At 41.5% G+C, this 27,066-nt stretch overlaps 1 protein-coding gene across 1 annotated transcript; it reads left to right on the top strand.

The window, feature by feature from the left end:
- The first annotated feature begins 19 nt into the window (after positions 1-19).
- LOC111596739 (myosin-11) lies at positions 20-27,066 on the top strand. The gene is made up of 7 exons (XM_030224035.1): positions 20-368; positions 624-725; positions 19,396-22,109; positions 22,474-22,637; positions 22,699-22,902; positions 25,955-26,236; positions 26,304-27,066. Exons 1-7 carry the CDS (start codon positions 165-167, stop codon positions 26,636-26,638), a joined length of 4,005 nt encoding a protein of 1,334 aa, XP_030079895.1. The 5' UTR covers positions 20-164; the 3' UTR covers positions 26,639-27,066.

The following is a 27,066-nucleotide window of genomic DNA, read 5'->3' as shown; positions in this document are numbered from 1 at the left end:
CTATCGATACCAACGATGACAATAACAATAATCAGCTGAAGCAGCTTTTGTGCCACGCAAAATTATAAATTAGTTATTTTTTAATCTAAGGAATATACAATCGAGTAATATATAGGACACTGAGCAAGAGAGCGTTGATCAACAGGACGTAGACAGCAGGCAGCATGTCGTGGCTAAACAACAGCCTAAACACCATCAAAGGACAACTGACGAACTTGGCCCAGGAGGTGTTGGCCGACACAGCCGGACCCGGCGACGATGATTACCGCGGACCTGACCTAAATACCAAGACGGCGGTGGAGCTGCTAACCGAGACGCAGATGCTCAAGGAGCAGCTGGAAAAGTCATGTGAAGACAAGGACCGTGAGGTGAGTACAAGGCGCAACTGCCACAGCTCCATTGGCTGTTCGGCTTGCGGCTGCGATAGTGGCTTCAATGCAGTGCATTTGCTGCATTGCATAGCAGTGAGCATTTGCTGCAGCTGCCACTGCTGCTCCATTGAAGCTGCAGAAGCTGCACTTGTAGGACTTCCTGTAGACGGCTCCTGCGCACTCTTGCCTGCTCTGTATGCTCTTCAACATATGTGCACACAGCGTTTAACTTTTTGCCACTTGCATCAACAGATTGCCACACTACGCAAGCAGCTTGCAACACTGAAGACCAGTCAACAAATTAACGAACCTGGCGTTGGCGCTGACGTTGATGGCGCCACAACAAAATCGCTGGTGAGTCGAGTGAATTCCTGCAAAACACTTTGATTAGCACTTAGAGCTTAGAGTACAGTAGAGTTGGGGGCGTGGCAAGCGGTGTTACGTGTGTTGGCAGCCAACTGCAGCGGCTGCATGCAACATTTCCGGTGTGTAACTCCGCCATGGACCATGTGAACCATATGCTAGGCATATATAACTTATATACGTATATTTATATGGCCATATATCGCTGGGAACATTGCGCTCCATATCGCTTGGCTGTTTGCTCGCGCTGTTTGCGTGCGGCGATAAGCAAACGGAGCGGAGTCAGAGCCAAAGCCATCGACTGCACGTAACTATATCTCTCTTGCTCATATCCCTAAATTAATATTTAAATTGTGATAAGCAGCAGCAGCGGCGTCGGCACCAGCAGCAGCAGCTCAGGAGCGGCAACTGCAATAGCAACAGCCTGGCTGCTTCGCCTGGCTTATCTGCTTGCTGGCCTCCTGGCAACGTGGCCTTATCAGCGTTTACCTGCTGCCACATTATGTTGCGCACACCGATAAGCAGCAGGCAGCTTGTCATATCTGCCCGCTCGCACGCTCCTGCCCCAATGTTCGCCTTTCCATGGAAAAGCAAGAATGACAAAAAAAAGTGAAATAGTTTAGGAAATTTCTATTTGGTTTCCCATTATGCTTCACACCACTATATGCCATATCTATTCAAATAAATATCTATATATAACGTATATGTATATACACGTATATCTATATACTTATTAGTATATTGTTGGCTATATGGGGTATATATCATCTGCTCTTGTTTGCTTAATTTACCGAATTATTTTTGATTAGGTCGCCTATCGAGCCTTGCCCGCATATAAGAACCCTTTCGCCCCGCCCCTCGCACCTCGCCCCTTGACGACCTGCGACCCGACTGATAGTGCTTGGGGTTGTGGCTTGGGTTCTACCTTTCTAATTTTGACTCTAATACCAGCGCTTAGCCAGCCTGTGCACAACTGTACCAAAATCGTATGATGCGTGAAGTGCTCAGTGTTCATATATATTTTAGATACTACACACATGTCTTTTAGATACGAGATATATCTACTGAAGATACTATATATATATTAGTTCATGTCAAACTGGCCTAGGCTGGCTAATATCGGCTTGTAATTAAGTTGACTAAATTATATAGTCATATATACAATTTCAGATGAAGCGAGTATTATTTCCAAACATATTTTAACATAGTTCGAGGCCTTTCTGCAATAGACTTTCTAGATGAAGCACACTTTTTAAAGACTGCTTCGTTTTTCTGTTTCCAGTTGTATTTTATGGATTATTTTCGCATAACTTTTATATATTTTTAGAATAAAAAAACACAAGTTTAAGTTTATCTAAGAATTTCATAAAATATCAAAACAAAGCTTCGATTGTTTATAACTTGGACTGTTTTAAGCTTGACTTCTATCTATATTTTATGCATATGCACAAATTAAAGTAAAAAGGTTGCTTTCGGGCAATCCCAACTGCATAATACTCGTTCCTGGTACAAAAACAGTTGAATCGCCTCTACTAAACCTCTAGAGGCAGCGTGCAGCAACTTAACTATTTCATTTTCGAGTTCTAGCCTTAAAACTTAGCATGATATAGTTATTTTCAGTTTGCCACGCCCCCAGGTACATATGTATACAATTTTTAGTGAATCAATAGAGCAGGTCAAGAGTAAATGAGCTGTTAAATCTAGAAATTGTAGCTGTGGAAAATACAGTTTTTACTCGATTTGCCACGTCCCCAATAGCTGTGGATTTACCTACTATATATTATTAATTTTATATTTATATACTTTTATATATATTTATTTATTTTATATTTTAGATTTTCAACTCAAGTATATATTTTGCCAATTTATGAGATATAGCCTTATAAGATAGCGTTTCCGTTTTGCCACGACCCTTGTGGGCGATAATATTTATAAGGGGAGAGTGCCAACGAGCATATTGTCAATTTTTAGCTTCTATATAGACGGACAGAGGGACTGACGAACAGCTAGACAGACATTGCTCAAAGCGAATATACTCTGTTCACTTTGTGAACGAGTATAAAACAAAGTTCTTTTAAAAGAGTTTATGTCTTTTGGTGTCGCATAGATTTTTATACAAAACTAGATGAAACTATTTGATATGATCTATATGTATATATATATCATATATATAATTTTATATAGCACTACTTTTATATATATATATATCTTTTATATAGATATTTCCGTATGTTCGCATATCCTCTAGGACTACAGTTGGTACTTAGGAGCGATGAAAGTTGGAAATCGTATTAGCTTATTATGAATTAATTGGAAAAGTAAGAAGAAGAGAAAACGCTCCAGATGGCAGGGGTTAGTCCGGGTCGCCGTTATCAGAGGCCGACTTGCCGTTTATCTATTGATTGGATCGATGGCAGACGCCATATTGTTTTGCATAAATGTGGCCCAGGCGGTTGGGCGATAACATCGTATGGTTTGGCTCTCTGCAACGCGACCCCATTAGCCGCTGGGCCATGTGGCCGCAAATATGGTGTTGGCCCGTTATCTTATCCGCACTGAGCTGGCCAGGATTCGATGGTTCGATTGTGTCTTTGTGAGGGTGTGTGGGAGGGCGAAGAGAGGCGCAGAGGGAGGAGGAAGCGGAAGCTTGGGGTGGGGGTTGCTCTGTATCTCTGCATATTATGGGGGTGGCAGATGGGCAGCCCAGGCCCGGCCAGGCCAGGCACCTATAAAAGGCGACTCACCTGCTCACAGCTCATTCATTTCGGTTACGTGCGATCGTCGCCCGGTTTCAACTATCAACTGCCTCCGTCTCGGCACTCGCACCCGCATAAAGTGTTAATTTTCTTTCTTTCTAATTTTTTTTTGTTTTTTTGTTTCATTATTTAACTTAACATATTTTTGTTTTTGTTATGTTGCCTCGGCTTTGGGCCTCGGTGCGCTCTTGTTGCTGGCCTAAAAAGACATAAACGCAATTTGCATTTTGAAAATCGTGTGAAATTTTTCCAAAAACCAGGCCAACAGCAACAAATAACTATTTACCAGTTTTTTTTATCTTTTCGTTGTTTTTCGTTTTGTATTTTTTTTTTTATCGTGTCGGAAGTTTGACTGCAGTTTTCATTTGAGGTAAGTTCCAAAAAAAATAAAAAATGGAAAAAGTGCGGCACATTATTTGCTGTCTTTGGCGGAAGAGCTGAATGGGCAATGGCTGGGCCCAGCTAGAGACAGCTCAGGTCTCATTGGGTCAAGATTTGAGCTTGATGAGAGTTGGCTGAAACTTGACTTAATGCAGCCTGAAATGTCTCTAGAGAAGAGAGATGTCGCTCAAAGGGTTGTCTCTTATAGAGCTGTCCTAAGACCTGATATCTAAAATGTCTCAAGGGGTCAAGATATGAGCAATCGATGCTTGATGCGACTGGGCTGAAATTTGACTTAATGAAATGTCTCTAGAGAAGAGAGATGTCTCTTATAGGAATGCCTCTCATAGATGACACTTAAGACGTCTCTTCAGAAGAGACAGGTCTGCACCCTGTGTCCTGGCCTGGCTGAAGATTCGAGCCTTGGTAGAAACTTGAGCTAATGAACAGACTTGACTTGTGAGATGTCTCTAGGGAAGAGAGATGTCTCTCATAGAGATGTCTCTTATAGAGCTGCCTCTACAGAAGCAACTAACTAACTAAATAACAGAGCAAACACAAAGTCAGTACATATGTCTGCTATATTATATAGTAATCACAGCGCCGATTAGTCGATAGCTGATGCAATGAAAGCAGAGATGTCTCTAGAGACAGCATGAAGGACGCGCCTTAGGCACCGTTTCAAGTGAGCAGCTAAAGCCTAGTTCCGAAATATTTCTTCAAATAGAAAAACAAATAGAAATATGTGAAAAATGTATAAAAAAAACTGAAAAAAATGGAAAGAGAGAAAAATTTGTGTCTCCATGCGTCAGCGCCAAAGCGAAATTAGTTTAATTGTTCAATTTAAACGCCATGATTAGAGTCGGCTGGCAAGAGCTGTGCTGGGCGCTTGACACGAGCGACGAGCACGCACCTGGCGTTGATAATGGGCGCTGTGGGGCAGCAATCCAGGTGAGGGGGCGTTGCCAAAAGGCGGTGCAGCTCGCATCATCATCATCAACGTCAACAAATTGAGAGCTGGTTGACATGTGGGCGGGTAATGAAGCGCGCATCACAAGAGCCCGCAGCCCTGAGCGCGCCGCGGAGTAGGGGTTGCCTATCGCAGGGGAAGCTGTTGGAAGGGGGAGGGCGGTGGGTACTGTTTTGGGGGGTTGCTGAAGCATATTGGCTGGCATGCACTGGAACCGGAAGCACGCCATGTTGGCAGCGTCGCGTTCCAACAACAAATATAAACTATTTGGCATTAGCAACTAATGTTACATGTCAGCTACGATATTTTTGTATATCTATCTGTATATAGGTGGTGGGGCTGGGGCTAAGGCTGATTTAGTTGAGGTGGCGAGTATTATTTTATATTGCTATCAGGTTAGATCATCAAAAACTTGCCTCTCAAGCGACGCGAATCAATGCAAAGCTGCGACTCTCTCTCTCTCTCTCTCTCTCTGTCTATCCCTCTCTCTCGCTCTCGCTTTGCCTGTTGTTTTTCGTCCATTTTGTGACCACGTCAGCTTCAATGGCCCCAAGCGTGTTCCATTTCAAAATGTTGATTTGTTACGCTCGGTCAAACTGTGTCAAATGGCTTTCAGCTGCAACAGTTCTTCTGCTTCTTCTTCTGCGACGACTGCCGCTGCGGCTGCCTTCTGCCTCTTCATAATTAGTGCAGCCAGCGGCGAGGAAACAGGGGACAGCCGCTGCGCCTAGCAGCGAGCGGGGGAGTTGGCCCGTTTGGTCTATGCCATTGGCGCTGCCTGTTAGCCATGGCTCGATTGTCGCAACCTTGTCCAATATGCGTGTCAATCGCTCAATATCGCATTTTGCATTTGTTTGCATTTGCCTCACATATTTTTCTTTATTTTTCTAAAAAATATATTTTCTATATCTATAATATTTTTATGAGTGTATAAAAAATTGCGTTTAAATATCTAAAAGTTAGTAACAATTGAAGCGATTTTTTGGTTAGTTCTTAAGAGAAACCATTAGATATTTTTATATATCTTAAAATTTCAATAATCCGTAGAGTATTATAATACGAGGTGCGCTCAAAAAATTTAACAAATTTTGTGTTTTTTCTTTTTCAACAATTTTCAAAAATATTTTTTTTTATTTTTTTTTCATAATTATTAAAGTAGATCCCATCGAATATTATATAATGTATAAAATGTAGTTTTCTATTCTAGTTTAGTGGCGCCTTTGTCTCCTCCATCATAGCCTCGCGTCATCCTTGGGGAACAAGTGGAGGCAATTCTGAGGACACTTTGCTTCAGTTTTTCCGCTATGTTTCTATATACCATATTTTTGTCGATAACTCAACTTAATTTCTTGTTATCGATAATAATCGATAATTTGCTTTAATTGTTAAAAAAAAAAAAAAACCTTGAATTCATCAATACACAGACTTAAGATATTTCGGCTGAGTTTAGCAAGCTCTGAAAAAGTGAGAAAGCAACTTCAACTAGAGCAACATTTTCTATACTACAGTCTAGGCAAGTCCATGCAGCCGCGCTGAGCTGTGTAGTATATAAAGTAGAGCATATATAAAATTATGGTATGTCTAGCAGAAACCTAGAATGATTGGAATAGCATAGTTCTGGCGCAGGGTTCAGGGTATCTCCTAGTCAGGCAATCCCACTTGCAATCTGACATGATACTCTATTTGTCAATTTGTCAATAAAGCTTGATCATCCGCTGATGCACCCACTGTGCCAGCTGCCATTCAGAGCCTAACCAAATACCCAAATGGTCAAGCAGCGAGCGACCAATGAAAACAAAATTGCATTTATGAAATTATCAAAAAAAAAAAGAAATATAGAGAAAAAACCCCTTTAACTATTGAAAATTACATTATATATGTATGTAAAATTGTTTTTTTTTTTATTTGTCTATTATTTTTAGTTTTTTTCTAGTTTATTTCTTATGTGTTTTGACCTGCGTCCAATGGGAGGCAAAACGTTGCATGTCGCTAAGTGCAGTTGTTACTCTGTTTGTTGTTGTTGTTGCAGAGAACTGCAATTATTTTTGTACATTTTGATAGTTGACATTGTTCATTGTTATTATTGTTGTTGTTGTCGGCGTCGTTTTTGTGTGTCTGTAAGTTTCTATAAACAATCAGCGAAGCGAACGGCAATTTTCACTAACTGCCCAACTGAGTAGCTAACAATGCCATTGCACAGTGTCCCAATCCGACTTCAAATCAATTTGGTGGGGGACCCTGTGAACACACACACACAGACACAGGCACCCGCACATTATGTGTGTGTGTGTGTTGTCATAATTCACACACAGATGGCGCTGCAGCTACAATTGCTACCCACTTCCGTTATCAAATTGTCTGCCACGTTGCGTTGCGTGTGTGTAACGAGACTTGAATCGAGGCCTAAACGGCGTTTTAAGCCAGAACCTGCATTGCGCCAACCCAGCTGCTCCCCTGCTGCCCGTCTGCTCGTTGCAGCTGCAACAGCTGCCCGCCACACCAGCTTCAACTTGGCCTGCAAATTCAAATGTTCTCAAGTTGTCTTTTGTGTTAGAATTTAACCTTCACTCTAATTATATGGGTGCACTTATATTTATGTTTGTCAATCTGTATGCATGCATATATAAATATATACATATATCTCATTGTTGCCACATGGCTGTAGCTGTAGCTGTAGCCTTAGGCCATCTGGGGGGCATTTGTCAATCAAAAATTAATTACTTCAGCTTAGCAAAGCATCGATAACTTCTTGTCAACTGTTGCTGACAAGGACAACGGGCGTTTCAAAGGTGTGTAGCTGTCAAAAGTGGGCGTGGCAGAAGGTATACTGCATATGTACATGTATATACATATTTGTATATTGTATATATTCTTGATGCGCCTTAGCAGCGTAATCATTCTGGCCTTTTTCTTCTGTCTCTCAACCTGGGAAGCTTTAAGCTCTTAGAGGCTTACAGCAGTAAGTGTAAATGATTCCGTAATATGTATATACGTATATATATTCTTGATCTGGGTAAACAATGCAGTCTAGATTAGTCTTTTTCGCTTGTCTGGCAATCTGGGCAATTTCTCAATTTCTCGCAGCGCAAGTTTATATCAAAACATCGATAACTTTTTACTTAGAATCGATTAAAATCGATCAATCTGGCAGTTTTCTATACTGTATATAAAATCATCGATACCTTTACATTAAGAATCAATTAAAAACGATCTAGTTGGGCAGTTCCCTAAACTTTATATAAAATCATCGATAACTTTTCACATATAATCAATTAAAATCGATCTATCTGGCAGTTTCCTAAACTTTATATAATCATCGATAACTTTTTCCATAGCAGCGATTAAAATCGATCAATCTGGTAAGTTTTTCTTTGAGCATGCGCAATTTAACTTTACATAAAATGATCGATAGTCATAAAATCGATATAAGACTAGCTTAAAGCTTCTTCAAACTCAAGCAAAATGAAAGAGATTTCCACTCCATCTCACCTTTCCCACCTTCTCCCATAAGCTGCGGCACAGAGCTTAGGGTATTTGCTAGTCAGACACAACCGACTCTCACTCGCTCTCATTGCTCTGGCATATTCTATAAAATATTGTGGGATAAAATTGACCGAAAGCCGAAAGGTATTTAGGCTTGGCTATGCCTCAGGGTATCTTGCAGTTGAGCAACTGCTGCCTTAACTTAGATATAAATACTTCTTCCCAATCACCATCAACAGTCCCAAGTGGGCAGTCAAAGTGGGCGTGTCATTTTTGCCGCCAAAAGAATTAAACATTGGCAGAAAAAACGAGTAGCGACTGTCATTGAGCATAGGCTGTCAGCAGATTATTTTACAGGCACTTAACGTGGCATTTACTGCGTTGCCAAAACAGTTATCAATATAGTTAGACATAAAGACTTAAAGATATATAAATTTTTAGCCAGACTTCAAGTAGCTAAACAGTGAGAGAGGGAAATGAAATAGAATCTTTTGCAGAAATATATTTTCTGCTCAGGCCAAAACCTAGTTGGGATCAAAATATAATAAAAATATAATAAAAAATTATATAACATTTGTTTAGGAATTAATAAAAAAGTTGAGATCAAAATATAATAAAAATTATAAAACATTTTTTTAAAAATTATTAAAAAAGTTGAGAAGAAATTTTAAACAATTTTATTTTCATTTGAAACTTTTCGCTTTCGGGCGAATGCGCCGCAAAGCATTTGCCTTTCGCTGCACTGACCCACTGACCCCTTGAACTTGATATATGAGCGTTGTGTTCTTAGAACTGCTGTACCACTGCACCACTTCACCACCGCACCGCCATATTCAGTGGCTAATTGGAAAATAGTAAGAGATGCGTTTAGCATTTAGCTGTTAAGAGTTTGGAGATGACGTCGGCGCGTCGTCGTTTTGCACAATTTGTTTAGATATTTTATGGGCCGTGGGTTATTTGGGCGTTCTAGTTTCTCAGATTTTCGATTTTAACAACTGCAGCAGCAGCAGCAGCAGCAGCAGCAGCAGCAACAACCGCAGCAGCAGCAACAAAACATATTTTCATTTTTTTGCTGTTGGCTTTGCCGTGTTTATGCAACTGCGCGACTGGCCAATAAAAACCTTAACGCAATGTTCACACACACACATAGACACACACACACACACTTACACACACATACACACACTTGAGTGAGAAAAGCGCGCACTTGGTTTTTCCAGTGCAAAAAGTCTGGGCTATAAATATGGGCGCTTAAATTTCGTCATTTATGGCCCGACTGGCCTGCTAACGAAAAATCTTTTCATAATTTAATGCTTATTAGCATTTGGCTTTGGGTAGAAGCAGCTAGCGCAGCTAGCGCAGCGGCAGCAGCCGACAGGGCGCAAGGGGTGGCTGCCCCTACGAGGGCGGGCTCGAGTAATTTGAGGAGAGCAAATGCATGGCCTTTGCTGGAGAGTTGGAGGTTGGACATCTGAGAGAGCAGTTGATATATATTATATGCAGAAACTGACTCGACTAGCACATACCCAGCACTTGGCACATCTAAGACAGACTCGACTAGCAGATGCCCAGCAATCAGTAAACTAGAAGCTGTCATTTGACTTGGGATTCTACTGATTCTCTATAGAAAATCTGTGCGACTTGCAGATACCCAGCACTATTATATTGAAGCGAATGCACTCGACTTGCAGATACCTCGCATTCAGTGCTGTTACGCTCCTAGCCATTTCCAGCTGAAATGCTGAAAATTGATACTAAAACAAAAATAAATCCATTCTTAGTTAAGCTTCGCATGCTTTCTCACACTAGAGTTTACCCCCAGACTTTTCTTTGCGTTGCTTCAATATGGCCGCCGGATATCCTGCTGCATGGTGTTCAGATCAAATCGAAAACATAAACATAATTAAATCGAATCCCTGCAGATTTACATTAGATCTTTCCTAAAACAGACTTAATTGGAAGGATACTAAAAGGGAATTAATGTAAATCTATAAACTGAAACTGAAACTGTTATACTTGCATGCCAAAAACTGTCATACTAGCATATAACAATTTGATATACTAATATAGAAAAAAACTGTTATACAAAACACCAGTTGTTATACAAGCAACAAACTGTTATACTAGCAACAAACTGTTATACCAGCAACAAACTGTTATACAAGCACAAACTGTTATATTAGCATATAACAAACTTGTATAATAGCCTATAACAAAATGTTATACTTGTAAGAAACTGTTATACTGAAAGAAAACTGTTATACTAGCCTATAACCCACATTTAATGCGTGTTTCTTAATGCAAAATGTCGGCCAATGTTGCACATATCGAACGCTTACTGTACCCAGTTCTTGTATACACATATATAGCGTGTTCCGTTTACGTATGCTAGGGCACATCTCCGTCTCTCTGTAGGAGCATCTAATGGGAGCTGGGTCAACTGTTGTCGGGCGGCGGATTTGAAGCGCGTTATTTGAATTTGATTTCTTGCCTGAATTTTAACAGCAATGTGTTAAATGGATGCCAATACAAAGCGGTTCGATGGTTGTACCTATTATTGTTGCTGTTGCTGCTGCTGCTCCGTGACGTGACACCAGGTAACAACGTACGTACCAAGTGCTATATACAAACACACACACACACAAGCTCTATGTATATGTTTATGTATATATATGCAGCTATGCATGGCCATATCTTTTGTATATCTATAGCTCAGACTGTAGCTGTAGCTGTAGCTGTGCTCTAGATCAGCCTTAAACATTTGCCTCGCTTAGACGAGGAAGATAAAGAGCAGCACAACTGCGACAACAACAGCCGCACGTCATTGATCATTATGCATCCGCATCCGTGTGTCCGGCTCTATACAAAGTCGACTATCTATATCTAATATGTACGCACTCTCTCTCTCCCTCTCTCTCTCTGTCGTTTCTTTAACTTATGCGACGATGCTCGTTTTCCACATATTGATCGAACGTGTGCAAATAAAATACAATTTAAATATTTATTATCTTTGCAGTTCGTTAGCATCTTGTATCTGTTTAAATACGACTTGGCCTCAATTTTGGGGCTATTCATACACACACATGTATGTATATATATGTATATATATACGTGTGTGTGTGGCTTCTACTATAACTACAATTCCTGGAGCTAAACAAATACCAATAAGATGAAAATTTATACAATTGGGTCGACAATTGGCGCCGGCAAGACGGACTTTTCTTCTTGTTCTTTTTGACTGGGGTGGGGGAGGATCTGAAGTGGAGTCACAGTTTCTTCAGATATATATATATGTATATATATCAACAATTCGATTTGCATTTGTTACAGAACGAAACGCGTTAGAAAAATGTTTTTGTTGCTGCTGCTGCTGATAAAAGAAATGCCCCCTCCCAAAACTAATTAACGCTTGCAACGTGTGTTGAGTTTTGCCTTGGTGTGCGGGTCGCTCACTCACGGGCTTGGTTTGACTTTTCGGGCGTCGGAAACGACAAATGTGGTCTATGTGTGGCTGTTGCTGTTGCTGTTGCTGTTGCTGTTGCTCTTACTGATATCGTGCCAGTCAGAGCGCGAGCAATTGTGTGCTAGAGCCAGATGCCACAACAGGTACATGGCTTGTCTGTATTTTTATCTGCTAATTAAACAGACGCTCGATTGCAGTAACAAAAACACAGAAAACAAAACAACAAAAAATGAACAGAAACAGCTACATTAACATCCCCGTTTAAAAGTCAACGACGTGGCCATATATTACTGCCTTATATATGCACACCCACACACACACACACATGCATACACGCTTATATATGCATATATATATATATATATATGTTAACAGTATCTATGCAAATTTCAAGTCGTGGCGCTAGAAGTCGAACATGCCGAAAACAATTGCCACAATTTTTGCTGACGCTTGCACCAACAACTGGCAGTCGCTGGGTACTATATAAATATCTCGTTCTTTATATACATATATTTATATATACATATAATTATGTAGCTATCTATATATATTCCACACTCCTAACATATCGTCATCTGCACCTGCAGCTCCCTTTACACTGCCCCAAAGCAAGGGCTACTCAACATCTGTAATATTGATTTAAATATTTTGGAGAAACTTGGCTGAAACACATTTTATATGTGTTATATGCTGGTATAAAAGTTTTTATTTACTATGTATAACAGTAGTTATTTGTTAGTATAACTGTTTGTTATAGGCTAGTATAACAGCTTGTATTAAACTATCTTTTTCTAATGTCACAGTTGGTTATATATTCTAGTATACCATTTTTTTTTGTTAGTATAACAGTTTGATGTATGCTGAAAAAACAGTTTTTTTAACCATTTTTTTTTGTTAGCATAACCATATTTATTTTTGTTAGTAGAACAGCTTTTTATTTGCTTGTATAACAGTTTGTTATGTATTCAAGTACAAAAGTTTGTTATAGATTCTAGTAGAACAGCATATAACACATTAAATATGTATGGAAAGTTGATCCAAATTTTAATACTTACTCAAACTGTTATACTAACAAACTATTATAACAGCATAAAACAAACTGGGATCGTTGAATTGTATGAAAACAACTTCATCTATTTTAGAATCCTCATCACCATGATCAGCATTATAAATTGTTACAGGCAGTGGGAAAACTTTCCTTATCTAACTTCGTTTTTCTACTGCGGGCAGTTTATCTATTTCAAGTTCTACAATTCTCGAATTTCGTATGGAAATTTCTTCTGTGCTCATGTGGGTGCTGCTAACAGAGCACAGTCCCATGCCGCGTAAGCTATATACAGATATATATTCCCATTGGTGCGTTATCTTTTTTCTCCTTTGAGGAGTTTCACTTTGTATCTCTCCTATAAACATGTTTCCGTCTGACTGTATGTATCTATATCTATATCTATATCTATATAGCTTTTCTCTCTCTCTCTCTCTTTGACTGTATCTGCGTGTATATGAGTTATCTGTATGCCCTAGACTTGATGCTGTATGGAAGCAAAGCCCACGTCTAAGGTTGTCCACCTAGACACACACACACACAGACACGCACACACCTGGAATTACACCTATGTGAATATTTGTTTGCCCATTTTCAACAAGTTGTTGCTATATATCTATCTAAAAACTGAAAACTACATTTTGAGTTCGTTTGTCGCCGAAGATACAAAAGCGCAGCGACGTTGCCGTCGCCGTCGCCGTCGCCGTCGGCGTTGAGAACAAACAAAAAAAAAAAGCAAATAAAAGCGACTTCACTTAATTTCAAGTTAAATAGCCGACGCGCATTATTTGAGTTTTGAAATGGAGAGCACAAGTCGGAGTTGGATATGCCATATACATAAGTATATACACACACACATATATATATATATATATATACATATATATATAGCTATAGAGACAACTCAGTTGAGTTATATATGTCTGGACATTGGAAATGTTTGTGTGTACACAACTGGACGGTGTCTTGTGCACCTCTGTTTGAATATGATTAGACGATAATTTCATGTGTTTCTCATGCACAAATTCCTAATCTTTTGCTCGAATCGGGGAGCAGTGGAAATGCCATTAAATCAATTGTGTCTAGATATGAAATCAATCATAAATTTGAGTAATTTCATCGATTTACAGCTTGTAAACAAAAGATAGCAGCAAAAGTTCTAATTTTGATTTCTCTATTAATTAAGAGTTGAGTTTGAATTGGAAAGCAAATCAGGCAATACTTGACTTGCAGCTAAACGACGGCTATGAGCATGAGTATGAATATATCTTCAATCCTTCAGTCGATATTGCGATCTAACAATTAATGAACATGAATTAATTAACAGACATAAATCGCATGTTTCTGATTGCATAGTTGATATTCTGATGATGCAGTATATGGATTTATCTTGGCAATAATTCATTAGTCCTCATACTAAGCAGCACAAACTTCAAGCATTCGCAATTAGACAAGCTGCTAAATAACAATTATAAAACAAAAATTAAAGTTTCAATCGATACTTAAGCTTTAGAGCTTGCATAAAGCACGAAAGAGAACCGCAATAATTGATTCTATTTATATATTTATACACTATATTTATATATATATATCAGCTAGAGATGATCTATGCTTTGGGCCCTATTTTACTGGTCCCCTCAAAATACATGCACGTACACACAGGCAACAGCATTTACATATATGTAAAATGCTCCAGTTTGGGCTGCTGACGTTGGCCGACAGGATTTGCCATTGAGCCGCTAGTCGACTGCGCGCTCATACACTAACGAACACACGCACACATGCAGAGCCAGCCGACCGTGTGTGTGTGTGTGTGTGAGTGATCGTCGCTGTAATTGTGACGTCGACTGTGGCTCTCAGCGCTTCGCTATTTTCCCCCATAGCGCAATGCACGTTGCGTTCACTCGTCGATCGGTCGCGCTGCGGGCAAGACGTGAACGCTGTCGTTGCCGGCCAACTATAACTAACTAACAATTCGAATTTGAAGTTCATTTCATTTACGTTTATTTGGCTGCCCCATTGCTGTACTCGCTGCAGTTGTATTTTTTTATTGTGTTTTTTTACTGTTGTTGCTGTTGTCCGCGCTCAAAACGTTTAAAGTTTAAGCAAAAATAAATGAGAGAAAAAATTTAAGAAATAAATAATAATATAAAAAACGCGAACACTATGCGACGCCGACGTCGCTAGCGTCTCAAGTGCCTGCCAAGTGAAAATTAACCGGGTTTTTTTCCGTTCTATGTACTTTACAATAATTTAGTTACGTTTTTCTATTATTTTTTTTTGTTTTCCGCTTTTTTGCTGGTCGAACTTTAATAAAAAAAACTGTGAGATTGAGTCGTTAAATCGGCTGCCAAATTAAGAATTGCAATTTTTTTTTGGCTGACACTCGAAGAAGAAGAAAAAACATGTAAGTTTCATATATTTTGCTGCTGCTGCTGCTGCTGTTGTTGTTATTATTTTAAAATGCTCATTAGCTTTACATGGAGGTGTGTAATGAGTACGTGTACTTAATTATGACTGAAGCTGATTGTCGTCTGGCCTGGCCTGGCCTGCTCTGGTCTGGTCTGGTCTGGTCAGCAACGACGAGATTTCATCGTCATTTTCGCCTTGACTTTCGACTTTTGTCTCTCTTGACATCTTCTCATATTATTAGCCTAGCAAAGTAATTCCCGACTTTATGTTCCGCGTCGTCTTTTTCTTCTTCTTCTTAGTTGGATATTGAACTGCATGCACTAAATTATTCCACTTAATGATAAGTCACCTTTTTTTGAGTTAGTTTCGTTGGCAAGAGCGAGCCAAAGTGCACATTCCTATAGTAATGTGCAGTATATATATATATATATATATATATATCTATATGTCATATGCATATATATATGACAGACAAAGCTAACAAAAGAAAAAGTCATGCTCGCTCATAATTTATTTTTTAATTGCTTCAGATTTCGAAAAAACTTCTTAAGTCATTTTTTTTTATTTTTAATTTTTGTGCTTATCTAAGCACAATTTGTGCTAAAACAAAAATACATTTTTAAATTTGATAAGCTTAATATCCTGTAATACCCTGTAAAATGGCCTTTTATGATTGCTTAGTTTATTTAAAAAAATATATATTTTTTAGTATTTTTTAAATAGTATTTTTGCTATAAAATAAAAAATTTAAATATCATTTTACAGTTGCTCCTTTTTCTTTATCATGTTTAGTATTTTTAAAATTTTTAGTATATTTAGTATTTTTAAAAGTTGTATTTTCTAAAATTTCTTTTTATTTATTTTTTTACATATATTTTTGCTACTCTTAAATTAATTTTTTAAGGGCCTATTCTACATGTAAATTATGCATATTTTTGTATACCCTGTAATAGTAATTAGGCAGCCATTGCAGCTTTACAACAGTAAAAATACGTTCGTTTCTTTTGCTTAGTTCTGGCGAAGTTCTTTTCAACTGAGTGGCATATTAGATACCCTACATTTACGTGTGCTTCAGAGCTTGGCTCTGATCTCTGGTATTCAGCTGAGCTACCTATTAGATACTTAGCAGTTTTAACAGGTATTCGAGCTTAGGTTTCACAAGTGTTCCCTGTTCCAATGACTGTACATTTAGATACCCTACACGAGCACTAAGCACTAACCGGCATTTCAGCTGGCTAGCAGTTTTTGGAATCTCTCGCAGCGGACTTTATATTTCAAACTATTTTCACAAGCTGCTTCCGCACTTCGCTCGAGCTGTGGCATATGTGTTTCAGTAAGACGTTTGTCACCTGTTGCGGTTTTCGAGTCTGGCCTTGCAGTTGCAGTTCAGCGAAAATTCGTGGCAGTGTTTACAATTTGCAATCGAATTTTGCTCGGTTTCAGGCGAATGGAACCAAACACCAACAAAGCAGCAAACGCAGACGGGCAATCAGAGACCCATATAGTTGAATATACATGTACATGTGTGTGTGTGAGTGTGTGTGTTTGGCTTTAGCGACTCCCTCGGGTCTCATTGCTGTTTATGCCAGCGCCGTTCCTCGCTAGCCCATGAGGCAGTGCTTCGATATTTATATATTTACTTAATTATTTATAAACAATCGGCCCATATAGGCCCAGTATATGAAAAGTCTTTATGCCGACCTGAGCACGGTTATGGGGCCGCGATAAGATAAGATGGATGATGATGGCAGCGCCAATGCGTATTACGAATGCAATAAAAATGCGAAGTGATTTCACGTTAAATATATTTCGTTAGACTACAATTCAATTTGTTTCTTTACAATATTTTTTTTTATTATTATTTGTATTTTTGCAGAATTTTGTTGAAAATTTCCAACGACTTCGGGGCAGATTATGAGCATGTGTGGCTGGCTTTTTATTGAATTTGTTCAGTAAGACTCATATCTAAAAATTCGCATAAAAATAGTTCCCCTTCATTAGCTTTATCAACTTTCTTAGAAACATTTGCAATTTTTTTTTTACAGATTTTTGTGCTAATCGAATTATTTGATAGAGTTTTTGGTATTTTTGTGTGTGAATATTCTGGCACATGTTCGCATTCAAATGGACGAACTGCGCTCTAACTCAGGTCCTACGAAAGCTAAAGACCTCAAATGTGAGCTATATATTACTAGATGCTGAGCGCTGTGGGAGTTGAGCAGATTTTTCTGATAACTTTGACGATTTTCTAAATATCCATAGGCATAACTTTCAGAGCTTTAACATGCAGAGCTTAGAGTATCTTCAGGTCGCGCATACCCCATACATTTGCTTGTACTTGACTATTGTGCAGCTGCAGACTAGCTAAATCGGGTCTGTAAGCCATAAAAAAAAGTGCAAATATATAAAAAAATTACAGGGTATTCATGTGATATGTCGAGTGGAAGTTGCTGGGATATTTTATATCCTTAGCAGCGCCTAAATAGTCGTTCGCTGGTACTAAGACCAGAGCACTTTACAGGGTGTCTTTCGCACGCTTTGCATTTGCTGCTTCAGCATGAATTTGATGAGCTCCACATACGGCTACGTATCCAGGGACTTGCTCGGTGTCTTCTACTTGGATTACACGTATTCGGCACATTTTTGCTTTGCTGCTGGCTTGGCTACGGCTGCTGGCATAGCAACCCCACTCACTCGACCTGCTCGCCGTGCCCCATTGAGTGCTGGCCTCTGGCAGCAGTCCCGCTGTTGCTGCTTATTTAGCTGTATATTTCCAGCGTTTGCGCTGCCATTGCCACTATCTAATCTCTGGCTCTGCTTCCTCTAGCTCATTAGCTTGCCACAATTGGCTGTTGTTGTTATTGGAGAAGGTATCGCTGTGTTTGCATTTCGTCTGCGTATGCTATATAACGTGTGTATAGCTGTATGCTTATCTATGGACTTAAGTCCTGGCCGACAATACGCAGATATATAGATAAACGTATATATATATATACAGACAGACATACATATATCATATCATATCATATCGTATCATATCATAATTCTGGGTATGTTCAGCTGACGCACAAAATGATCGATTGTCTCTTGTTGTTGTTGCTGCTGCTGTTGCTCATAGCCAGCTTTATAGAGCGCCTGCATGTGTGTGTGTGTGTGTGTGAGGGAGATAGAGTGCGTGTGCGAGCGCTGTAGCCATATAGAGTCGCGATGAATAATTTGACTAATATTTGTTTATGAAACACAAGTGTTTTCACACCCAGGCACACACACGCACACACTTGATTACATGGCCATTACCGTGTCTGCATGTAGATAACCCAATTTGCACAAGTGTCTCTGATATTTGTCTGTATGCGCTGCGTGCTCGGCTGGTATGCGTAAGAGATCCATGCGTTTTACATACGCCCTGGCCACGCCCACTTGTGACAGCAAACTCTGTTGGCTACAGTTTGTGCTAATTTTAATTAAGTTTCTATTTGCCCCCATTTACGAGGCAGCCATTTTAGCAGGTGAGCAACCAGTCGTAGTCTGTCATTCCGTCCGTCCGTCCGTCCGTCCGTCCGTCCGTCCGCCCGTCGGCCAGTCATGGGTTTTTATAGCCAATTTATTGTTGCCAGCGCGTCGACTGCTGTTGTAGTCAGCGACAGCCCTTCTGTGTCTGATAGTCGCTCACGACTCACACTCGACTCGACAGTCATTATCATGCGCTGCTCTGCCACCTGATAACATGTGCGAAGGGTTCGCGCTGCCGGGCAACGGGGCGCATGCGCAACGCATGCGCTTACCTGTGCCACGCTGACAACAAGGTACAGTTGCGTTCGCTCAATATAGTTGTGCATGAAACCGCTAAAAGTTAGACTAATGTTAAATGGTTTTATTTCGTTTCGTTATTTAGTAGCCACTACTATTTTTATGAACAACCAAGTTGCAGCTAAAGTTTGCAACACAAAAAAAAAAAAAAAAATTTTTTAATTAATTTTAATATTTTTGTCGAACTGTTTAGAAACTTTTGTGGTTCGAGTATTTTTATGAGCAATGAAATTTTGTCGAGTTTGCTTTTCCGAGTCGCACTACTATTTTTATGAACAAAGCTGCATAAAGCTTAGCTAAGATTTAATCTAACTCGAAATGCATTGCTCTTCCATGCGCAGCAATCCGGCGATGATCAAAATGTGGAGGACAGTTGGTGCTGGGAGCCGGCAGGCGTGGAAGCCACAGCAGCAGCAGCGGCAGCAGCAGCGGCAGCCCAAAGCTCATCGAAAGCTGGAATGGTGGAGGTTGCGCTGCCCGACACACCGAATGTGTCCATACTGAACACGATAATTGCGAATCTGGAGCAGGATAATGGCGAGCTGCGCAACTCGCTGGAAATGCTCGATGCACAGCATGAGCAGGCGATGCAGAATATGCTCAGTCAGAAGACCGAGCTGCAGGCGCAGCTGCTGGAGCTGAAGCAGCTGCAGGCCGATCGCCTGGTGGCGCACGAGCTGGAGATGGCGCGCCTGAAGGCACAGCTGGTCGATGAACAGAAGCAACAGCAGACAGTGGCGCTGGACCGCGAGCAGCTGCAGCAGCGCGTCGAGCAGCAGGGCAAGGAGCTGCAGCGCTGCATGCTGGAGCTGGCTGAGATGCAGCAGCTGCTGGAGAAACGGGGCGCCGACAATGGTGAGCTGATTGAGCGCGTACGTCAGGCCGATGCCGAGCGCGAGAAGCTGCAGCGCGAGTTGGACGAGCTGGTGAAGCAGTCCAAGGAGAAGAAGACGTCCGAGTCGTCCAACAGCTCGTCCACGGGCAAGCACAGCGAGGATGAGTTTATAGTTGTACGCAATACAGATGCCACCGGCTCTAGCTCGGATCCAGATCCAGATCCCGATGTCGACGTCGATGTTGATGTCGACGTCGATGTGGATGCCACAACGCTGCCATCTAGGGAGGAGCTGCGCCACAAGCTGCTCGCCCTGGAGACGCGCCTCGCCGAGGTGACGGCGATCAATGCCAAGCTGCAGGACGCCCAGCTGGAGCGTCAGTTGACCGAGTTGGAGACGCGTCTGCGCATTAGCGAGTGCGAAAAGGAGCAACTGCAGCTGGAGCTACAGCGCAAGCTGCAACAGCTGATGATGCAGAACCAGGAGCTGAAGCTGAACGCCGAGGCGGACCAGGAGACGCACGCCAATGATCTGGAACAGCAGCTGGGCGCGCTGCGCGCCGAGAATCGCCAGCTGCGCCAGGAACTAGACTCCAGCATTGCCCAGGCCAAGTTTCGCCAGGCCATAGCCGAGGAGAAGCAGGAGATCACCGACTTGGACTTGGACTTGGACCTGGACATGGACGCCTTAAGCCTGGCTGACAGCGGCTCAACGCAGTTGCGCTCGCTGCTCGAAGCGCTGCTCGCTGACAAATCCAAACAGACCCTGGATCGCACCTACCACCTGCTAAACGATCGCCTCAAGCACTTGGACATGGCCGAGCGGGACCTGATGGATCTGCGCAAGCAGCTGATCATCGCCGAGCACGACAAGAAGACGCTCGAGGCCGACATCTCGCAGTACGTGCTGCAGTGCGACGAGCTGATGAAGAACAACGAGGCGCTGCTCAACGAGATGGACAAGGTGAAGCGCAACAAGCTGGAGACCATCGAGGAGCACCATGAGGAGACCATAGCCCAGCTCGAGCTGCAGCTCGACGAGGCACAGATTCTGCTCCAGCGCCAGGAGCAGCAGCTGGCGGCCAAGCAGACTGAACTAGAGCAGCTCAGCTCTGCCGAGCACATTCCGGATGTGGAGCTGCTGCGCCAGGAGCTACACGACGTGCAGCTGGCCAAGCAGACCCAACTGACGCAGTTGCAGCAGCTCAGGCAGTCACTGCGTGCCAAGGACGAGCAGCTGGAGCTCAAGTTGAAAGAGAATGAAGAAGCCACAGCTGAAGTCCGCACGCTGCAAGCCCAGCTGACGTCCAAGCAGCAGGCATTGAGGCAGAGCACAGAGGCAGCCGAGCAACTGCAGGCCCAGCTGAAACAGCTAACGGCAGAGGCCGAGCACAGCGCGGAGCAGCAGCTGGAGGACTTGCGCGAGCAGCTGCAGACGAGCAGCAGGCAGGGCGAGCAGCTCAAAGTGGAGCTGGAGCAGCTACGCGGCCAGCTGGACGAGAAGACAGCGCAGCTGCAGCAGCAGCAGCAGTTGCAGCTGCAGTTGCAATCCCAGCTGGCGGAGCAACAAGAACAACAAAGGGCGGAGCTGGAGGCGCGCGAACAGCAGCTGAGCCAATTGGCGGAGGAGCGCGATCAGCTGAAGGCAGAGCAGCTGGCTGTGCAGTCCAAGTTGGAGGCACTGCAGCAGACGCCGACAGATGGCGCCGCTGTGCAGCAGATGGAGCAGGAACTGGAGCAGCTGAAGGCGCTGCAAGCGAAGGAAGGCGCCCAGCTGCAGCAGTCCATCGATGCACTGAACAGTGAGAAGCAGGAGCTGATCAAGGCGCTGCAACAGAAGCACATGGAGAACACGCAATACTATGCCGAAATACAGCGTTTGCAGCCGCAGGAGCAGCAGCTGCACGATCTGATCAAGGAGCGCGAGAAGCTGTGCGATCAAATCAGCTTCCTGAAGGAGAAGTCCGACATACTCACCACAAATCTGCTGACCGAGCAGAGCCAGCAGCGACGGCTGCAGCAGCAGCAGGCCGAGGCCCAGGAGCAGCAGTTGACGGTGCAGCGCGACTTGGAGCGACTGCGCGCCCATCTCGTCGAGATCGAGGAGCTGCACACGCAGGAGAGCGTCGAGCTGCAGCGCGAGCTGGACGAGACGCGCGCCAAGCATGCGGCCCTGCAGAGCGAGGTGTCCAAGTCCAGCACCGCCTACACGTCAGCCAGGTGAGTTCTGTGTTGGGTGACTCACAGCGGCCGCCATTTTGCGCGCGGCGAGTCATGCCTCGGCGTGGCGAATTCGCCAGCAGCCGGCGGCCCGCGATATGTGTTTTGCCTGATACAAATTGCATTCGATATGCGGTATGCCACTTAATGACTAAAGTGTGTGTGAGTGTGTGTGTGTGTGAGAGTGTGTGCTGTCGCGCTAATGCGCCATTGCCATTTCGATTGTTATCGATAACAGCTGACAGATGTTTTTGTGGCGCGTTTAGCGAAAAGCCAATTATAAGTGAGCAGCGAAATTGCAGCTTTCGTTTGCCTCGGCGATAAGAGGCAAAGTTTTACAGTTTCATTTCGTTTGCGTTTGTAGCATTCGAGCCAATCAGCAGGCGGAGACACTGCAGGCGCAGCATGCGCTGCTGCTGCAGCAGCGGGACGAGCTGCTCGGCAAGATCGGACAGTTCGAGGATCGCGAGCAGCGGCAGCAGGCGGCGCTAACCAATCTGCAGTGCGCGCTGGAGCAATTTCAGAATGGTGAGCGGCTATCAAATCGGTTTAGAGTTAAGCTAACAGTTTGGCATTCTTGTTGCCGCAGACAAGGAGCACGACATTGCGCTGGCCACGCAAAGGATGCGCCGCGAATTGCAGGCCCAGGTGGAGCAGCAGGCGCTGCTGCAAGCGGAGCTCAATGCGCTGCAGCAGCAGCTGGCGGAGGCCAATCAGGGATTGCGCGCCGCATCGCGGCTGTCCGATCAGCTGGAGGCTGGGCAGCAGGCCATCGCCGTGCTGCGCGACGAAGGTGAGTCCATGCACTCGAATCCGGCATGTTCACGTTTATTGACTAACCCCCACACCCACACCCACACCACCCCAACCACAACTGTCGGCAAATCGTTTCGTGTATCTAAAACGCATCAATTCAGCATTAAATCCACTTTAAAGGCGATTATCCAATACTGCCCAGCAATGCCTTCTAATATCGGCATGTTCTTAACCCACGATCCACACAGACCCCACTATATATATATATATACTATATAACCTGTTATATATCTATTTATCGAACTCACGCATACACCCGCACCAAGTTCTATTTGAATGTTTTTTTTTCCTAATGAGTGAGTGTTGAGTGTGTGTGAGAGAGAGAGAGAGAGAGAGAGTGAGTGAGTGAGTGAGAGTGAGCGAGTGAGCATGTGTATGGCTGTTAGTGTGTGAGCAAGAGCGAGAGAACAAGCTGTCACCTCACCCGATTCTCAAAGGTAAATATCAGCTGGTAATTCTGGGAGCAATGCCCAATATGAAACACTCGGAATTTCAGTTGGTATATACTTTTTTGAATTGCATTTTATCACCAAGCGCAAAAACCAAAAAACGAATCTGAACAAAAATGCAAAAAAAAAAAACCTAAAAAAATAAACAAAAAAAACATAATTTAAAAAAATTACAAATTAATGACACGCAAGATCGCACCTACGGCATGTGGCAATTGGCATATTGGCTGTAAACCCAAGTTGGTCTTTAGAGAGGGCAGGTAAACCCAATCGGACCTCATATTCCAAATAGCTTCTACGCTCGCACCGCACCCAACCACGTCCGTCCGCTTGCACTAACCAAACAACAGCACCGCCACCACCACCAGACCAAGATTAACCCCATCTCCCTCTGTTGCTGCTGCACACGAACACACACAGACACAGTTATATCTCCAAAAAAGCCAACAAATTTCCAGAATTATTTAGCTGCATTTTATGTTGTAAACTAAATGTTTTTTATATTCATTTATATGGCAATTTCAATTATGATTTGTAGCTTATAGCTTAGTTGTAGAGGAACCACTGTGCAAAGGATATACAAATTAAAAACCATTAAAAAAATATTTAAAAAAAAATTTAAAAAAAAAAATAAGAAAAAATAGTAAAAAAATTAAATTAGAAAAAGTAATTTTTTTTAACAGTAAAAAAATTCCAAAAGTTTTAATTTTTCTATTTTAAAGTAAAATGTCAAGCAAAAAATATAATATATTAAAAAATTTTGAAGTAATCTTAATATATTTTCTTTTATTATATACAGTCCAAAATACTATTTTTTGTTTATATAAAATCAAAGAAAAAATAGTTTTGAAATGTTTCTATTTGTAGTAAAATATATAAAAAAAATATATTAAATGTTTCTTTTTTTATCTAAAAAAATAGTAAAATTAAAATACTTAAATTTTTTTTGTAAACAAAATAAAAATTTAAACATTTTTCATTTTTTTTTAAATAAAAAATAAATATATTTTTTTAATAATTTTTTTTTTGATAAAGCAGATTAAAAAATATGTTTCTTTACAAAAACAAAATAATATTTAAATGCTAAATGTAAAATAGCAGATATTTAAAAATTATGTTAAATTTTTTCATTAATATTTTACAAAAAAAAAAAAAAAGATTTTGTTTTTATTTTTCACTTGATAAAAATAAAAACAATTAATAATAGAAAATATATCTGCTGCACAGTTTCCACTTGGTGTTCTAACTTATGATTTGTTGTTTCATTTATATTTTGCTGTTGCCTGCTTGCTGTTCCTATTATTATTAAAATTACTATTATTGTTACAATTATGATTGTTATTATACTTTAACTGTGAACTCTACTATATATTGTATGTATGCCATTATTTGTTTATAGTTTTAATTTTGTATTTATGATTTATGATTTATGATTTGCGTATATTCTATATTTCCTTATTGTTTAAATGTTTTTTTTTTATTTGAGTTTTTAGAGAGTTGATCGTAAATCGTATAATACGTCATCGTAAATCGGAGAGTAATATATATATAATATATATATATATATATATATATATATATATATATATATATATATATATATATATATATAAATATATATATATATAAATATATCTATATACATATATACATATATATATATATATATATATATACATATATATATATATATATATATATATATATATATATATATATATATATATTTATATTTATGCATTCCATGTCAAACTCCTATCTGCAGCATTGATTAATCTCAATTTGTAAATGTGAGCGATTTTTAACTATTTGACGCACTCACTTTGCAATTGGAGATTGCTCGAGACTGCAGCATATGCCACATTTTGTAACAAAGAAACAAACAAACAAACAAACTAAACTGATTCTTGTTTTGCTTGCATATATAGCCCACATATCCTCTTCTATATACATACATACATGCGTATATATCTCTCTTGTATATGGATAGATAAATATATATTTATGTACTCGATTGTTGTTCTTGTCTTTATTTCTTGTTTTCTGATTCGACCTTTTGCTATTGTTGTTTCTATTATAATTATTGTTGTTGTTGTTTGAGTTGAGCTAATGCATTGCAACACAGCCCCCTTTAGAGTAGAGTCCAGACTGACGTACCAGACCCCAGCTTTAGACCCCAGCAGCTGCTTAATTTAGCCACAAGCCGCAGTCGCAGTCGCAGTAGCAGTCGCAGTCGCAATGGCGGCCAGCCGCATCTGCATCTGCATCTGCATCTGCATCTGCATCTCCAGCAACAGCATCCGCATCAGCATCAGCGTCTGTACGGTTGAGTATTACATCAGGTACTGGTGTGCCATTTAACTAACGACCAGTACTTATGTCATACTACGCCGTGCAGTGTGCGCACTAACCGCATGCCACGCCTTAAGCAAAAATCCAAAATACGCGCGCGCGTCTTTGTGTAAGCCTTAGACATAAGTCAAGATCTGAGAGAGAGAGAGAGAGAGAGAGAGCGAGAATGCGTTTGGATTCGTCCCGTTACATAATAAATGCGAATTTGTTTTTCGATACTTTGCACAGTGGACAGCCTGAAGGAAGCCAACCAGAAGCTGGAGCAGAGCCTGAACAGCAGCGAGTCCAGCCAAACGGACAAGATTGACAAGAGTCTCATCAAGAGCCTGCTGATCGGCTATGTGGTTAGTGGACATGCGGGCGACAAGCAGCAGGTGCTGCGCATGATATCGTCCCTGCTCGACTTCAATGCCCAGGAATCGGACAAGGTCGGGCTCAACAAGCCCCAAAGCAGCTGGCTGGGCAACATACTCGGCGGTGGCGGCGGCGGCCCCTCTAACGCCAGCACAGGTAAATCTGAAATGTGTTCTTAAAGTTCAAGCTGGAATGGCTCTAATTATTTATTTACTTGCTGCAGGCAATGATAATTTGGTGCAGGCCTTTGTCCAGTTTCTGGAACAGGAATCCCAGCCGCAGTCGACGGCGCAGGCGCGACCCAATCTGCTCAGCATGGCTAAGCAAGCGGAGGCAACTGAAGCCGTTGGCGACGGCTGCGCAGATGTCGCAGCTGCAGCTGCAGCAACAGCAGCACAGGCAGCAACGGCCATCGCAACGCCGACGACAAGTATAGAGCACGCCACGCCCCCCATAACGGTATTGCCCCCGATGCAGTCGCTCCTGATGAGCAGCAGCGAATTCGCGCCCAGCCGCAACTCCAGCTCAATATTGAAGGATATTCTCAGCGACACTTGATTGTTGTAGAACCATTTGGAATTGTGTGTTCCGCGTGTGATTGACTTTATCATTATGTTTAACTATTTTTGTGTCTAATCTTTAATTCATATCAAATTGAATAGTTGTATATTAAAACGTGCAATTCAACTAGGCTAGCGAATGGAGTCACGGGCGCTCTACTCGTATTTGTCACTACAGATCCACACTTATGTTTGTATAACCTTTTTGTAACACACACACACACACGTACACACATACAAGCGCACTTGTAAATATGTAATATGTTAGATATATATATTTATATATATATCATGCCAATCCGTTGGGCACTCAGCGAGCTGTCCCGTCGCCTGTCCTTGAAGCGCCTTAAAAGCAGCTCGATGAAACGACAGCGAAAAAAGTTTATAAACATAGAATACCGGAAATAAATATTTAACTATAAACAA

The sequence above is a fragment of the Drosophila hydei genome, unplaced genomic scaffold (assembly GCF_003285905.1).
Source record: "Drosophila hydei strain 15085-1641.00,03,60 unplaced genomic scaffold, DhydRS2 tig00000339-arrow-arrow-pilon, whole genome shotgun sequence".
NCBI classification, from domain to species: domain Eukaryota; kingdom Metazoa; phylum Arthropoda; class Insecta; order Diptera; family Drosophilidae; genus Drosophila; species Drosophila hydei.
Note: the sequence above shows the minus strand (reverse complement) of the source record. Positions and strands in the feature narration are given on the sequence as shown.

Coding starts and splice junctions, on each gene's coding strand:
- LOC111596739 (XM_030224035.1), top strand. CDS start 165: ATGTCGTGGCTAAACAACAGCCTAAACACCATCAAAGGACAACTGACG. Junction 22,110..22,473: donor ACCGCCTACACGTCAGCCAG/GTGAGTTCTGTG, acceptor TTGCGTTTGTAG/CATTCGAGCCAATCAGCAGG. Junction 26,237..26,303: donor CCCCTCTAACGCCAGCACAG/GTAAATCTGAAA, acceptor TACTTGCTGCAG/GCAATGATAATTTGGTGCAG.